Consider the following 16,050-nt stretch of genomic DNA (forward strand, 5'->3'; position numbering starts at 1 on the left):
TCTCTCTCTCTCTCTCTCTCTCTCTCTTCGTCTCTATCTCTATATGTCTCTCTGTCTCTCTCTCCCTCTCTATTGCTCTCTCTCTGTCTCTTTCTGTCTCTCTCCCTCTCTCCCTTGCTCTCTCTCACTCTCTTTCTTTCTCCCCCCTCCCACCCTCTCTCTTTATCTCTTTCTGTCTCTCTCTATGTCTCAGCCTCTCTCTCTCTCCCTGTCTCTCTTTCTCCCCTCACCTTGTCTCTCTCTCTTTCTCAATTTCTCTCTCTTTCTGTCTCTCTCCCTCCCTCCCTCAGTCTCTCTTTTTCTCTCTCTCCCACTGACCCTCACGCTCTGTCCCTCTTTCTCTCTCTCTCGCTCTCGCTTTCTCTCTACCACAGACCCTCTCGCTCTCTCTCTCCCTCTGACCCCCCCTCTCTTTGTCGCTTTGTCTTTGTCTTTCTGTCTCGCTCGCTCCCCCTTGTCCCGCAGCACATGGTACAGTCCGCTCAAAGGCTGCATGTCATCGCACTCCCTCCTTCTCTGAGAGCAGCTGCTCACCGCACGTTCTCCTCCGTCTCTCCTTCTCCTCATTCTCTTTATTTTTTTTTTCATTTGCCCTCACGTGCCAATGATGCAGTAGCGCGCAGACGTCATCCCCCGTCACACAGCGGCTTCTCTTTTTTTTAAGTTACTGGCGGAGGCACAGGTGGAGGAGTTGTCCACCGGTATCCTCTTGTCAACTTTACCAACATGCCGCTCCTCTGTGTGGATCCGCTCCTCAGGGGAAAATCCTCAAAATGATGGAGGACAACAAACAGCTGGCTCGCCACATCGACGGAGCTATCCGCTCGGCCGGACAGGAAGTCAGCAACCTGCGTTCGGAGCTGACGGCCACCAACTGCAGGCTGGCCGGCCTGGGAGCCGGCTGCACGGCCCCCTTGGAGAACAACCACCGCCACCGGCAGCACAAGCACCACGCTGACAGCCTCCGCTATCGGGGTGAGTGCGAGCTCAGCTTTATTGCCTTCCCCCACCTTGTGTCGTAGTGAGAACATGTGTTTGTTTTTGGAGAGACGTGGGAAACATTTGGGGAATGCTGCTAGTATCATTCCACTGCATGGCAGGATAAAGGGAAGCGAGTTTTACTGAGAGGGGATGAGTTGGACCAGAGTCGGGATGTATGCACAGACCACTGCTGGGCTTGCATCCCTTTGGAATCCTTGGGAAAGTGGAGACAAAGTTGTCCAGTTTTTGTGTACGCAATTGTTTTGGCACTTTTAATCTATATCTACCAGGATGAAAAGGTTTCTTCAGGTGTCATCTGTACTTCTTTGAAGGTGTCGGATGTTTCGCTCCTCATCTGAGAAGCTTCGTCAGCGAATGAAAATTTTGCTGCTAGCTCTAGCCCTGTATATATATCCTTTATGTCGCTGACAAACCTTCTTAGATGAGGTGCTAAACGACACATTTCATCCAAGGGAAGACTAAGGTCAAGAGGTTATGCATGGCCTTCTGTAGCAAAATGGGGAGCAAAATGTTATATCCAGGTGATTTCAAATCTGCTTGACCAATGAGTGAGCAGCAGCGGATTAAAAGCGGTGCTTGCTTTGCTCAACATATCTGCGACCGTCTCTTCTCGTTTCCGGTTGGATGCGCTTCAACCCAGCATCAAAACTATCAAAACAGCAGCGCAATGAATCTATCGCTCAGGTTACAGGCTAACAAATGATACTGAGGGCCGCTGGAGCCAGGTGCGGACTGTGAGGTATTTGGCGTTTAGGCGATGATGAATCTGCGTGAGTGACCACCAGAGGTTTACATAACCCTTTGCGAATTGTTGTGATATTTTTTAAAAATTTGAGGTATCGGAATTAAATCGATTAATTAATTCTGAAATTAATTGACTACTCTAACTCATTCACTGCCATTCCCTAATTTATTCGTAAATTGAAGATATTACATAGAGCAGCATTCCCAAATTTGTTTGGGTTTTGTTATTTTCATGCTTGGGTGCCGACAAAGCGCTGGCCATGGCCTCTGGCAATGTTTTTTTCTTTTCCACGAGGGGGCAGCATTTTCTTTTTTTCCATGTTAGTGCTTTGTTCCAGCTTCAGCTGTTGTCAAAGCGCTATTTAAACCAATATGTATATAATGCATTGTATTTTTGACAGCCGCCCTCATTTCGATCTCTGATAACTCCAGGCTCATATAATTTAGAATTTATTATTTTTTCTGATGAAACTAAGGTTTCTAACGCTCTAAACCTTTTTTCCTGATGAAAGAAAAGAGTCTAAGGTTTCTTATGCTGCATTGAATGTTTATGTAGTCCTAAAACTCAATATTCTGTGGGTCCTGGATGTTGAGTGACAATGACAACAACCCTGGCACTGGAGTGGACACATTTTGCATATCGTCTGGCAGTGAATAAGTTAATAATCAAGTTATCCTTTTTGAGTCATTGTTTTACTTGAACTTGTCCAAATCCTCAAATTTCAGCCTCTCTTTAAACTGAAATCGCCATTTCACACCATTGTTGTTAAAACGCTATAGAAATCAATATATATTGTATTTCATAATCACAGTTTCCGCATCTTAATCTTGATTTATTTATTTGTGAAGTTCCAACACTTCTTGTGGTAAAAAGCGATTATCAGTAAAGCTTGTTTTTAGTTGTCATTTTGCAGCGAGCATTACACGTGGTAATCTGACACGCTGGACTGCTATGATATAGTATCCTGATCATTATTTCCTGTGTTGATTACACGCTCTGTCAAGACATCATATGCCGAGTATGATATTCAAGTGTCGGAGGTCTTGTTTTGCTTGATGCCATCCATGTAAAGGTCCTGTTGAGGATTGTGTGTGTCATGCGAGCACACAAAAGAGGCTCGTCAAGCTGACTCATCTTGTGTTCTGGAGCGTTCGCCTTTGAGTTTATCGCTGGTGACATGGATGAACTATGACCTTATTTGCGCAGGTAAACGCAACGCTGTTGGTTGTGACAGTCACGAAGGGAAAGGAAGAAAAACTGTAATAAGTCAGTCCCTGTCCATGTTTGATCCCAGACGAGCTTCTCTGTCGCGCTGTTGGCGTTCATTCCGTTTTGCTCGCTGTTGTGAGAGACTGACATTCCCACATTCCTGAATGTCAGGGGCGGTGATGTCACACTTCCTGTTCCCAGACACCAGGGCCAAGCGGTCAGGTGATTAGAGCCAAACAAACGCAGTTGTTCTCCTCTGATGATTACAGTGACACAGGACTTTTATAAACATGTCTGCATTGGGACAGCCGTGTTGTAGAAGTTTTTAAATAGCTCAGTAAAGCATGGGAAATACTATACTGTAGGAGAAGTGTTGTAGATTTTTTAAATTTATCTAGCTAGCTATCTATTTGCTATCCATTTGCTATCTATTTGTGATCGCGCTGGCTATCTATCTATTAGCTAGCTATTGGCTATCAATTAGCTAACGAGCTAGCTTTTGATCAATTTGAGTTACTTCCGGGTTGAGTGAACGCTGGCGCATGTGGCTGCCGCTGCTCACCCACAGAAAAATTGAGCCTGTGACTGTAAAGTGACCTTGAGTTTTGAAAGTCGCTTTTAAATGAAACTTATTATTATTATTATTATTATTATTATTATTATTATTATTATTATTATTATGTATTTATTGTTATTTATTTATTTATTTATTATTGTATTTTTTATTATTATATTTTTATTATAAAAATAAAAGATTTTATGACCTATAGATGAGTAGTTCTGTTACTTTTTTTCCACATCTGTGAGTCTAATAAAGGCAAATCCAATCCAATATGTATTTTTAATGTGCTCTAATGATATTTTATATTGATATTTCATTATTTACTTTTGTCTTCTACTTTCTTCCTTTCACTATTTTGCTGCTATAGAATGGGAATTTCTCCATTGTGAGACAAATAGTTTTTATCTTATTTTAGATTATTATTTTAGTGAAAATATGAGAGGTGAAACTGTTATGTACATGATTTAACTAGCTGTTCAGTTTCATATTTGATGAGTAAGCATTCCAGAAACATATTTGTATCAATGACATTTATACTTGTAAAGTTAATTTTCCATAATATTGAATGTCCCTTTTAAATTATAATGCAATTGTAAAAATTAGGAAAGGGTTCCTTGTTGAATTTACATCAGGCTTTAATGTGAGAATTGTCATCTGAGACCGTTTGCATTCGAGTGCCTCTTACAAATTATTAAACACACTGAAAATTAGTCAAACGAGCCGTTAATTATTATTTATGGTTTGTAGTTTTTTTATCACATTAGTATCAGAACTCAGGAAGATTATGCGTGACTTCCTGAATCGGGGCACATTTGTGAGTCCGATTGTTATCGGCCTATTTAATATGCATGAATGAAATTGTAATCTGACGACCTATGCTAAAGTGTCCATCTTTTGTGCTGCATTTGCATTTCCCTGAACTTATTCACTGCCAGACTATGTGCAAAAGTGTCCACTCCAGTGCCAGGGTTTTTGTCATTTTCACTAAAATTCTAGGTTCCACAGAATATTGAGTTTAAGGACTACATAAACATTCAATGCGGCATAAGAAACATCAGAATGTTCTTTAATCAGAAAAGAAGAGTTAATTTCTAAATTATATGGTTCTGGCGTTATATGAGCTTGAAATGAGGGCGGCTGTCCAAAATACAAAGCAATACATACATAATAGTTTTTTATAGCCCTTTAACAACAGCTGAAGCTGGAACAAAGCGCTAACATGGAATAAAAAGGGAAATGCTGCCCCCTTTTGGTAAAGAAAAAAACATTACCAGAGGTCTGGCCAGCGCTTTATCGGCACCCCAGCAAGAAAAACCAAAACCCAAACAAATTCGGCTCTGGCCTGGTTTGCCTTCCGCCTCTTCACTGAACTCATCACGAGGGATGGTGGATTAAATTGCTTCCCCAAAATTTCACCCTTCATCTGGATTAACTACTTTTTACACATTTAAAGCCACCCCTCCCTTGCAACTGTCTCTTCTAGCATCTCCAGCATATTGTGAAACTTTATCTCAGCGAGTTTATGCTATTAGGAGCAAGACGCAGGTGTCCACTTGTCCGCGATTGTGTACTGCGAATAGTTATGCACACTCTATATTTGATTTTCCGGTGTATAAAGTGCACCCAAAAGCCTTGATTTTTTTCTAAAGATAACTCTGCACATTATACGCAGGTGCGCCTTATATGTGAAGTTATATTGAGCTACTTGTATAACAAGTCGTGCATAACCCTAGCCTCTACTGTAGCGCTTTATAATGTGGTGTGCCTTATATATTTGTCTTTGTGTGCCCTGCGATTGGCTGGCAGCCAATTCAGGGTGTACCCGGGTGTTTATATATATATATATATATATATATATATATATATATATATATATATATATATATATATATATATATATATATATATATATATATATAATTATTAAACTCCCTTGTGACTGCTTCTAACTTTTCCCTTGGCTGGCAAAAGTACAGGTATGCATCCCCAGCTGTAAGAAACAAAAAGTCAAGGGTATAAAAGCAGAAATTTTGAGGCTAGCACCTCAATGACAAGCTAATTTATAAGGTGCATTTTATCGGCGAGCGTCGTCAGGAATGAATTTGCCTCTCATCCTCTCAATTGGCTCCTCGCTGTGAATCCATCAGAGGGATGTCAAGGCCTTGTTTAATATTCCTAAATGACTCGGATGCTTCAGCTGCAAGAGATGCTGCATAGCTGCCATACCTAATGAGTATTAGAGGTGTGTGTGTGTGGGTGCGTGCGTCCGGAAGCGTGTGAGGTAACCCGTTGGGCTCTGACCATGTATCGACTGCTGCCAGATCAGCGGCGTGCTGTTTGGATGTGGAGACAGTGACTCATCAGAGTCATTGCGGTGATTGATTTGTTTGTTACTGATGTGGCGCTTGTGGATGAGAGATTACCCAGGGATGCTTTTTCCCCACCAATCCAGACCAACGCATGACTGCTAAGTGATTTAAGATGCCATTTTAGGTCAAAATGCGCTCGGATTGTCCTCGCAAGACTTTGCGGGAGGCCTGTGCACACAAGGAAGAAGGTGCATACTTGATTGATTTAGTTTGCATTATTCTTAATTTAAAAATACACTTTCACACTTTGGAAAAAATGAACTTTTAAATGAATGTCAACTACCGTATTTTCTGGTGTATAAGGTGCACTGGAGTATGAGGTGAAACACCAATGAATGGTGTCTTTTCAGACTTTTTCCATATATAACGAGCACCGTAGTATCAGTGGCGCCTTCAATGAATGAAAAAAAGTAATATAATATATAAAGGTTTTCCGAATATAAGGCACACCACATTATAAGTCGCTACAGTAGAGAATGGGGTTACGCACGACAGGGAAAATTGAGTCGGTGGCTGTTGACAAAAGAGACCTGTTGTGGCTTAATGGTACTTCACATATTTGGCACACCTGCGTATCAGGTGCAGGGTCATCTATCGAAGGAAATCAAGGCTTTTGGGTGCGCCTTCTACACCGGAAAATATGTTTGTTTATTTCCCTGTTGAGAATTAAGTCCGATCCCTAACTCCGCACAAATAGCGGGAGTCCACTCTAATAACACTTTTTACAGATTGGGCCCTTTGTATGTTATTATTCAGTAATTTCCAGATTTTCAACACATTGAATAAATAATAATAATACATTACATTTTAAGCACCTTTCAAAGCTCTCAAGGACACTTTACCGTCGCAGACAAGCACAGGTACTATAATAAATAAAATACATTCACAAATAGAATGCAATAAATAAAATACAATTATAAATGGAAACAATAGAGAGATAGCTACCGATGACTAATAATGAACCAAAATAACAATTTACAAATTTGAAATACAATTAAATAAATCCATAAAAATACTTTTGTTTGTAACTGATTCATGACATTGCCATATAAAGTCACCATAAACACCAATAATCAGCAATTAAATGTTTATTTTCCCAACTTTGTTAGTTAGTCAAGATCAGTGATTGGGAAATGAAGTCATGTGCCGTACATACCGTATTTTCCGGCATATAAGGCGCACCCCTAATGAATGGTGTATTTTCAACCTTTTTCCAGGTGTAAGGCACAACAGACTGTAAGGCGCACCTTCAATGAATGAATAAAGTTTTCCAAATATACGATATAAAGATATAAAAGTTTTCCAAATATAGGGTACACCACAAACAAAATTCAGGCTTTTGGGTGCGCCTTATACATCGGAAAATACATCGATGAGAAGGTTTCTTCAGCCGTCATCTGTACAAAAGTGAAGGTTTCGGACGTTTCGCCTCCTATCCAAGAGGCTTCGTCAGCGAACTAAAGTCTGACTGGTCGTATCGGTCCCATTTATATATCCCTAATGTCCAGACCTGGTGGCGCCGGACACAGCTATGATAGGTCCCTACTCTCTGGTTGGGGGGGCGCGGGACCCCCCCCCTCTGTGGCCCCACTGATTGTTCCTACATTCCTGACTAATGATTGGCCTATTACCCCCACTCCCCCCGGTATCACCTCATCAGCATAACGACCCTCATCAGCATTGCGAAAGTTGCCTAACCTGTTTTGCCTGAGCAGGCTATTGTATGAACGATCCAAATTGAACCTCACACCACCAGACCGGTTTAATGAAGGATTTTGTTTTTTTATAAGAATCGCCTCTTTTACCCCCCTTTCAAACCATCTATGTTCTTTCGCTAAGATTTTAACCTCATTGTCGTCAAATGAGTGGTTGCTAGCTTTTAGGTGCAAATGTACTGCCGATTGAGGCCCACTAGTATTATCCCTGCGATGTTGATAAAGTCTTTTTTTGAGAATTTGTTGAGAAAAGACGCCACCAGGTCTGGACATTAGGGATATATAAATGGGGCCGATACGACCAGTCAGACTTTAGTTCGCTGACGAAGCCTCTTGGATAGGAGGCGAAACGTCCGAAACCTTCACTTTTGTACAGATGACGGCTGAAGAAACCTTCTCATCTATGGACCACTCCTGTACGACTGAGAGCTTACACAGACGTATCGGAAAATACAGTACTTTTTTTCATGAATGAGTGTCTATGACTGTCATATGGCTGTTTTTTTAGCTTCTTTTTCAATCATTTTCCTCTGACTAGTTCTACCGAAGCCAAGTGAGCTTGTGGGATCCAAAACTTTCAAGCAATTGAGATGACTTAAGGTCCCGATCGATTGCTAAACTTACACGATACGCACACAAGAGTTGTTGAGTCCATTGCTAGTCTTCAGCTCTGACTTTACAACAGCTGTGCGTCTCATGCTACTGAGCGACATAAGCGGATGATGAAGCATGAGCGTTTAACACCCGATGCAGTCAAAGAGTGTTGATGAAGTGTCCTCCTCTCGCCACTGTCATCATCTCTGCAGTGGATACGCCAAAGCGTCTCTAATGTGCTTTGCTGCAGAGTCATTGCGGTGACCAATCTTCTCCTTTCTCCCCTGTCGGGGTTCAGCGTGTCTTGTTACTTCACCCCGTACACAGGCCGGGGTGTAAAGCGTGCACTATTATAGTGCTCCCTCCACTCAAGCCCACCGCCGGCCCCCCTCACGCCATTGTCACTCTTTCTCTGTTTTTCTGACGCTCTCCAGGGAGCACCCGCTCACATGAAAAGGCATGCGATGCACTTGGAGCTCCCCTAATGGATCCACCGCCCCGCTGATACTTTACCACACATCCCCTCCGCTGTCGTGTTCCCTCTGTGGCCTCCGCTAGCCACGCCCCGTCTGTGGTCAACGCCGCGTGAGAGTTACTGTGTCCAAACAATAGCCTTTGAGTGAGGCGACTCCTCGCTTCCCCCCCCGCCCCGACTCTTCTCCCTCACTCTTCCTCCGCTTGCTTGCCGCAATTCCTCCGCACAAACTCTTAAAGGACAACCGACGTCACTTTTTTGTTTTTAACTGACACCAGAAAAACGTTTTTTATAGCATCTAAAATACCCAAAACACGCAGTATATTTTTAGTCAAATGCAAAACACCAATAATGATGACTTAAAGTGTCCAAAATCTGCAAAAAATTGAGCTGCGAATTGGGCCTTTTCAGAAAGTCCCGCCCCCAGTTTGTGACGTCACGCCAAGATGTCTTGCATTGCTAGTGAATCAAAACAATGGCTTCAGATTCGGCGAAGATGCTTTCTTGTTACATATCCAGTTATGAATATGATTCAAACAGTTCTGAAGAGAGGAAAGCATACATGTTTGCAATCGATTAAAGAATTATATGTGCCATTTTGAGGCAACATTGGGGGAAAATCTGTCACCCAAAAAAACGAGGCACAAAATGGCGACCTCCAGTGGCCACCTCCGCTTCCACAGGCTGATAAATGCCTTATATGGAATTTTTGGGTGCCACACGAGGTCCCCATACCAAACAAGTACAGCAAAATACATTGACGTGATGGAAGGACCGCTACAATGCGTCTTTTTTACAGTCAACGACGGTCCTTTAGTGACGTCACGTACGGACTCGTCACCAACTCAAAAACAAGACTTCCTGAATATTCAGCACGAGTCTTAAAACGTAAAATACAGCTATATGCAGTGGAATATTTGTAAAATACGCTCAGTAGAAGTCATTTGAAGCCATTTTACAAATTATGGACACAACTTGTCCGCAGACGTTGGTTGTCCTTTAAGAAGAGGAGTTTAGTCAAAGGTATAAGCCGTGGGTTCAATCCACGCTTTGCCCTCCTTCTGTGAAGTTTGCATGTTCTCCCGCGTGGGTTTTCTCCGGGTACTCCGATTTCCATATCACAAAAACATGCATGGCAGGCTGATTGAACATCCCAAATTGTCCTTTGGTGTGGGCTTGAGTGTGAATGTTCGTTTCTGTGTGCCCTGTGATTGGCTGGGAACCAGTTCAGCATGTCCCCAGCCTACGCCCCAAAGACAGCTGGGATAGGCTCCAGCAACCCTGTGCAAATTAATCTATTAAACCCTGCTCAAAAATAATCTATTTTCTATCCATCTATCTTGCTAACTAGCTATCTAGCTATCTATTTTTCTATCTTTCAATCTTTCTATCTTTCTCTCCGTCTCTCTGTCTCTCTATCTCTCTATCTCTCTATCTCTCTCTTTCTATCTCGCTATCTAGCTAGCTTGCTATCTAGCTAGCTCGCTATCCAACTAGCTAGCTATCTAGCTAACTATCTATAGCTAGCCATCTAGCTAGCTATATTTATATTTCTATGTATAAAATGTGTGCGTGGGTGCATGTGTACATATGTTTATGTACCATAATTTTTGATCAGTGTTCAGTTTTGATGCACGTGTAAAACGTCTTACGGGAATGGCAGTCTTTTCACTACTGATTATTAGGCTAATGAATAATTAATGAGTGTCTATTTGTTGTTGTTTTGGAATACAAGGCCTGCGCTCACCTGGCAGAGCGCTGAAGACTGTCTGCCAGATGGAGCCTACGTGCGTGTGCGCACATTTGGGCTTTGTCCCACTTCTGCGGCTGTTGGCAGTCCAAGTGTGAGGGACAATGTTTTCATGTGCTCGCATGGGAATCATTTTGGCTCGTGTTTGCATATGGGAATTTTGTGTTTCAATATAGGTCAAGTTGAGTCAGTTTGTGACTACTTTTGGGGACTCGGAAAGAGTCATTGTGTCTTGTCAGTGTGTCTTGTCTGATTGTCTTGACTATTAGCTCAAATGGCAGAAGTGAAAAAATTATTGCTGTAACACACATCTGACATTTTTCAGTAAGTAAATATGTTAGGTTGGTAAGTAGATGAGCACGGCATGTTAGTTAAGAGAGGTAGATGAGTTGGTAAGGAAGAATATGGTTTGATAGCTAGCTAGCAAAGGTACGCAAGTACATAAGCTACCATTTTTTTCTGGTGTATAAGGCACATCCAAAAGCCATGATTTTCTTCAAAAGATGACCCTACGCCTTAATACGCAAGTGTGCCTTATATCTGAAGTAATAACAACAAGTCTCACAACTACTGTCAGCAGCAGTGGGAAAATACGGTAGATATGTTTGCCTGTAGTTCGATAACTGCAGATGTAGCTTGGTATGTCAGTTGGTTTATCGGTAGATAAACAGATGAATAGGTAGGCAGGCAGTGGGTGCCGTCCTATCCTTGTTGTTCACCAACTTTCTGAAAAAAAAACCCCAAACCAGTCCTAAAATCCGAATTTCAATCCCCAAACGTTTTCTTCAAACCCAAATTTAAAACCCCAAACTTTGATTTGACGTCCTTCGTCTTTGCTTAAAATCACAATTCGAAACCCTAAACTTACCTTTAAAGGACAACCGACACCACTTTTTTGTTTCCCAACTGACATCAGAAAAACGTTTTATAGCGTCTAAAATACCCAAAACACGCAGGATGATATTTTTAGTCAAATGCAAAACACCAATAAAAATGACTTAGTGTCCAAAAACTACTTCAAATTGAACCCGGAAGTGGCCAGTTTCAGAAGGTCCCGCCCCTTTGTTCGTCGTGTCACGCCAAGACGTCTTGCCTTGCTCGAGAATCAAAACAATGGCTTCAGATTCGAAGAAGATGGTTTCTTGTTACTCATCCAGTTATGAATATGATTCAAATAGTTTTGAAGAGGAAAGCATAAATCAATTAAAGAATTTATTCCGTGTCATTTTGAGGCATCTGGACAGAAATGTAGCACCCAGAAAATGCAGAAGATGGCGCCAAAGCTGTGTTGGAAATGGGCTGATTTGTCTCCTGGGAATTTGTGTCAGCAAATATCAAATAGTAGTCTTGGTGCAACACACAACGATTCACCATCGCGTTATTTATGCGTTTTCCTTCTAATTTCGCCATCAACACGGATCAACACAAAGTTTTCAGACCAAACAAAGGACCGCAAAATTTGTGTGTTGTGTGTCCTTTCTCGGTCAGGGGCGTTCTTTCCGTGACGTTCTTTCCGTGACGTCAGGAATCGTCACCAACTCAAAAACAAGACTTCCTGAATATTCAGCGCGAGTCTTAAAACGTAAAATATAGCTATATGCGGTGGAATCTTTGTTAAACACACTCAGTAGAAGTCATTTGAAGCGATTTTACAATTTATGGACACAACTTGTCCGGAGGCGTCGGTTGTCCTTTAGACCCTAATTTGAAACCTAGCCTAATCCGCAAACTTCAGGTACTGCCATAAACCCCTGTTAGATCTAAAATCACCTTGAAACGTTTAATTTAGAGGTTAAATTGAACTCCAAAGTCTTATTTGAACATGTACTATTCTTGACAAATCCCAATTTCAAATGTTATCCTCTCCTCCGAACAATCATTTGAAATGCAAATCCAGGCTTCAAACCGAAAGCAAAGCTTGATGTGGTTCTGTGGGAGTTTTGATAGCCCCCTTTTGCACATTTTCACCAGGAATCATCCAAATCTCTTTTGACTCCTAACTTGAAATGGAGCTAAAAGCAAGCAGCCGCCAGCGCAGCCAACATCCATTTCAAACGCCTCATTGCTTTAACAGTGATGAGAGCAGCCGCCAACGCCGCTACAGTAGGTATTGTTGTTGCCCGGGCGGCTCGTTTAAATCCTCCCCCGAGCGCAAAATGAAGTCGGCGTGGAGGGAAATGACTTTTGAGGAAGCGCACGGTTCTGGCGGTCGTTCCGCCAAAGCATGACATTCTTACACAGCCGAGAAGAAGCAGAACACTTTTGACGCTGCCATGATGAATGTCACGTTCAGTGTTTGCAGTTTTCAACAGAAAGCATAAACGCTTTTTTTCCCGTGGCGTGCAAAATGCTTCTCCATATCGTTCAGATTAGTCAGGCAAAAAAAAAAAAAAAATACACACTTTATTTTGTCCATTTTATTTCCATTTTTAAATCGATGACAATTTATTCTGTTTTCCTTCATCCAGCATATTCAAAAGCGCTTCCTACTGCAGGTGGAAATTAATTATTGGTTCTCAGGTTCCAAGTAATTGCCTCACGATTCTGTTCATCAGTCTTCTTTTGTTGCTAATTATCAATGACATTGCATGCAAACTTTTCTAAATTCTTAACTCATTCACTGCCACACGATGTGCAAAAATCTGCCCATTCCAGTGCCAGGGTTTTTGTCATTTTCACTCAAATTGCGGGACTCACAGAATATTCAGTTTTAGGACTACATAAACATTCATGCAGCGTAAGAAACCTTCGACTCTTCTTTCATCAGAAAAAAAGAGTTAATTCCTAAGTTATATGGGTCTGGAATTATCTGATCTTGAAGTGGGGGCGGCTGTACAAAAGGCAAATGCTGCCCCCTCGTGGGAGGGAAAAAACATTGCCAGAGGTCTGACCAGCGCTTTATTAACATCCCCCGCAAAAAAAAAAACAAATTCGGGAATGGTGCTCTATGTCATGCTTTTCAATTCCTGAATACATTCAGGAATGCCAGTGAATGAGTTAAAAATGATCAGGAATCACTTTGACAAGCAACATCGGTAATGGAATCGGAAATGCTAAATTTGTTACCCGAATAATCACCACTCTGAACTGCATCGGGCCAAACTATCATGCCCTGTCTTTGGGCAGTAAGTGGAGGGCACCCTTAACTAGTTTCCAGCCAGTCAAATTGCACTAATGTAAACAAACACAGATTTATGCCATTCACACGTTGAACAGAAAAAATGAAATATTGTTTTTAAATAAAGTTTTCTAGGATTACACTTGGAATTGCAAATTATTGAAATCTAGAATGAAGTAAATTATATTTTTAGATTATAAATTATATTTTCTTCTGTTGTTCAGATGCCGTTTCCAAAATTAACAAAACAGAAATTACTCAGCATTTGCTGAGCACATGCAGTTTCACTAAATACTAAATACTAATAACACCCAATGAAGGACTACTTCTTAGCTTGCCTCATTGTTCTCAAATAATGTGAGTACACTTTTTGATTGCGCTGTACGTTTGGTGTCCATGTTTACATATTGTGAAGCTGCGCCACTCACTCGCGCTTCCATATTTTTCAGCCTTTTTTTGTAGGAGGCGGTGCCTTCATTTGCATCGCTTATGTTTGCGCGTGTGCATCCTCATGTTCCCCATCCATAAAATGTTGACATTTGGAATGATTGTATTTGCCGTGCAGCCTGTCGGCATTAGCGCTAAAAGCCTGCCTACTGCTTTTCACCTCCACTGCAGAGGTTTTTACACAAATATTTATCAGCTTCGCCAATTAGAGTGGCCGTGCTGTGCTAGGACAACACTCACTCACACACACACACACACACACACACACACACACACACACACACACACACACACACACACACACACACACACACACGCACACGCACACACACACACACACACACAGGCTAGTGTGTATTGCATTCCTGCAGACTTATGTCACATTTGTGTTACATTTGCTCTCAAAGCAGATGTTTGGCACCAGTTGCGTGCATGTGTTGCTTCATTCTACATTTCAAGCTACAGCGGTACCTAGAGGTACGGGTTCACTTTCTGTGGCCATGTTTGTCACTCAAATCATTCATATTTCTGTACTTTGTATGTACCGTATATTCTGCCGTATAAGTCGCAACGGAGTATAAGGCGCACTCCCAATGAATGGTGTATTTTCAAACCTTTTCCATATATAAGGCGCACCGGACTATAAGGCGAACCTTTAATTAATGACAAATATTTTCCAAATATTATATATAAATGTATAAAAGTTTTCCAAATACAAAGCACACCCACTTTATAAGGTGCTCCGGTAGAGGCTCAATTTCTAATATTGCAACTCTTCTTCTCATACCATTTTCTTTCTCGATTAACTCATTCACTACATTTCAAGAATTTATTCGGAAATTGAAAATATGACGTAGAGCGCCATTTCCGATTTTTTTTTTTTTGGCGGGGGTTGTTTTTTTCGTGTTTGGGTGCCGATAGAGCGCTGGTCATGACCTCTGGCATTGTTTTTTTCTCTTCCACAAGGCGGCAGCATTTCCGTATTTTCCATGTTAGTGCTTTGTTCCAGCTTCAGCTGTTAAAGCGCTGTATAAACCAATATATGTCTATTGCATTATATTTTGGACAGCCACCCCATTTCCTCATCTAACTCCAGATTAATTGAGGAATTAACTCTTTTTTTCTGATGAAAGAAGAGATTCTGAGGTTTCTGATGCTTCATTGAATGTTTATGTAGTCCTACAACTCAATATACTGTGGGTCCTGGAATTGGAGTGACAATGACAAAAACCCTGGCACTAAAGTGAACGCATTTGTGCACGTCTGGCAATGAATGAGTTAGAGGGAATTTTACTTTTCCCCCTCTTATTTATCCCGATGCTCCCTCTTGAGGTCTTCATTTGATTTCAGATTATATTTTTGTACATATTTCAATTGTATCAATGCTGTTTCTAGCTCGTGCTTTAAAGTCTCACAAAACCTTCTCGACATTAGCGATGGAATCTTCCATCCTGGCCACTGAACAATGACTTCCTTGAATGGAACATGGTCACCAAAATCTTCCAAGTTAAAGTGCAATTTTTTTTTTTCCTTCAGCGGTTTTCATGGGGCTTCTCCCAAGTAACCGCCTGGCCTGCGAGACGGGCGACTCCTTACTTTTTGTTGGGGAATGTGTTTCCAAACCACTAATGAATCCTGCGAGCCATCCCACCATCGTGCTTGCTTTCAGCCAACGAACGACAGTTAATGTCTTTTGTGCTGCAGCAGCCTGCTGGTTGCAGAGATTGTGATGATACCTTTTTTTATGGCGGCTGTGCGTCAGCAGCTGACGACAACTCTATTACCTTGCTGTTATAAAGTCTGTGTGTGTGTCTGTGTATGCCACAAACCTTCCCAATGTCCATGAGGAGGCCCTACAGGAGCTACCGTGGCTATTTCGGCTTATGATCCAAGATGCGAATGTCCCTTAATAGACTCGGCATGCTGCTGAATTGATTCAGAGGTCAATCCATAAAGCACGGGTGCCCCTTGCGCTATCCCAACAATAGCATCATTAAGGTGTTATTAGAACGCGAGAAAGGAGCAGGTGATAGTCATTTGCAGGTACTTTTGGAACATATGAGA

At 41.7% G+C, this 16,050-nt stretch overlaps 1 protein-coding gene across 1 annotated transcript in view; it reads left to right on the plus strand.

The window, feature by feature from the left end:
- Nucleotides 1–16,050, plus strand: part of LOC148890438 (kazrin-like) — a 105,557-nt gene that overhangs the window by 37,860 nt on the left and 51,647 nt on the right. The window contains exon 4 of the mRNA XM_089010217.1: nucleotides 759–975. Coding sequence (XP_088866343.1) covers nucleotides 759–975 — 217 coding nt within the window. The remainder of the gene's footprint in view (nucleotides 1–758; nucleotides 976–16,050) is intronic.

This window comes from Hippocampus bargibanti, linkage group LG12 (genome assembly GCF_051943395.1).
Source record: "Hippocampus bargibanti isolate YZ-2025 linkage group LG12, ASM5194339v1, whole genome shotgun sequence".
Classification (NCBI taxonomy): Eukaryota; Metazoa; Chordata; class Actinopteri; order Syngnathiformes; family Syngnathidae; genus Hippocampus; species Hippocampus bargibanti.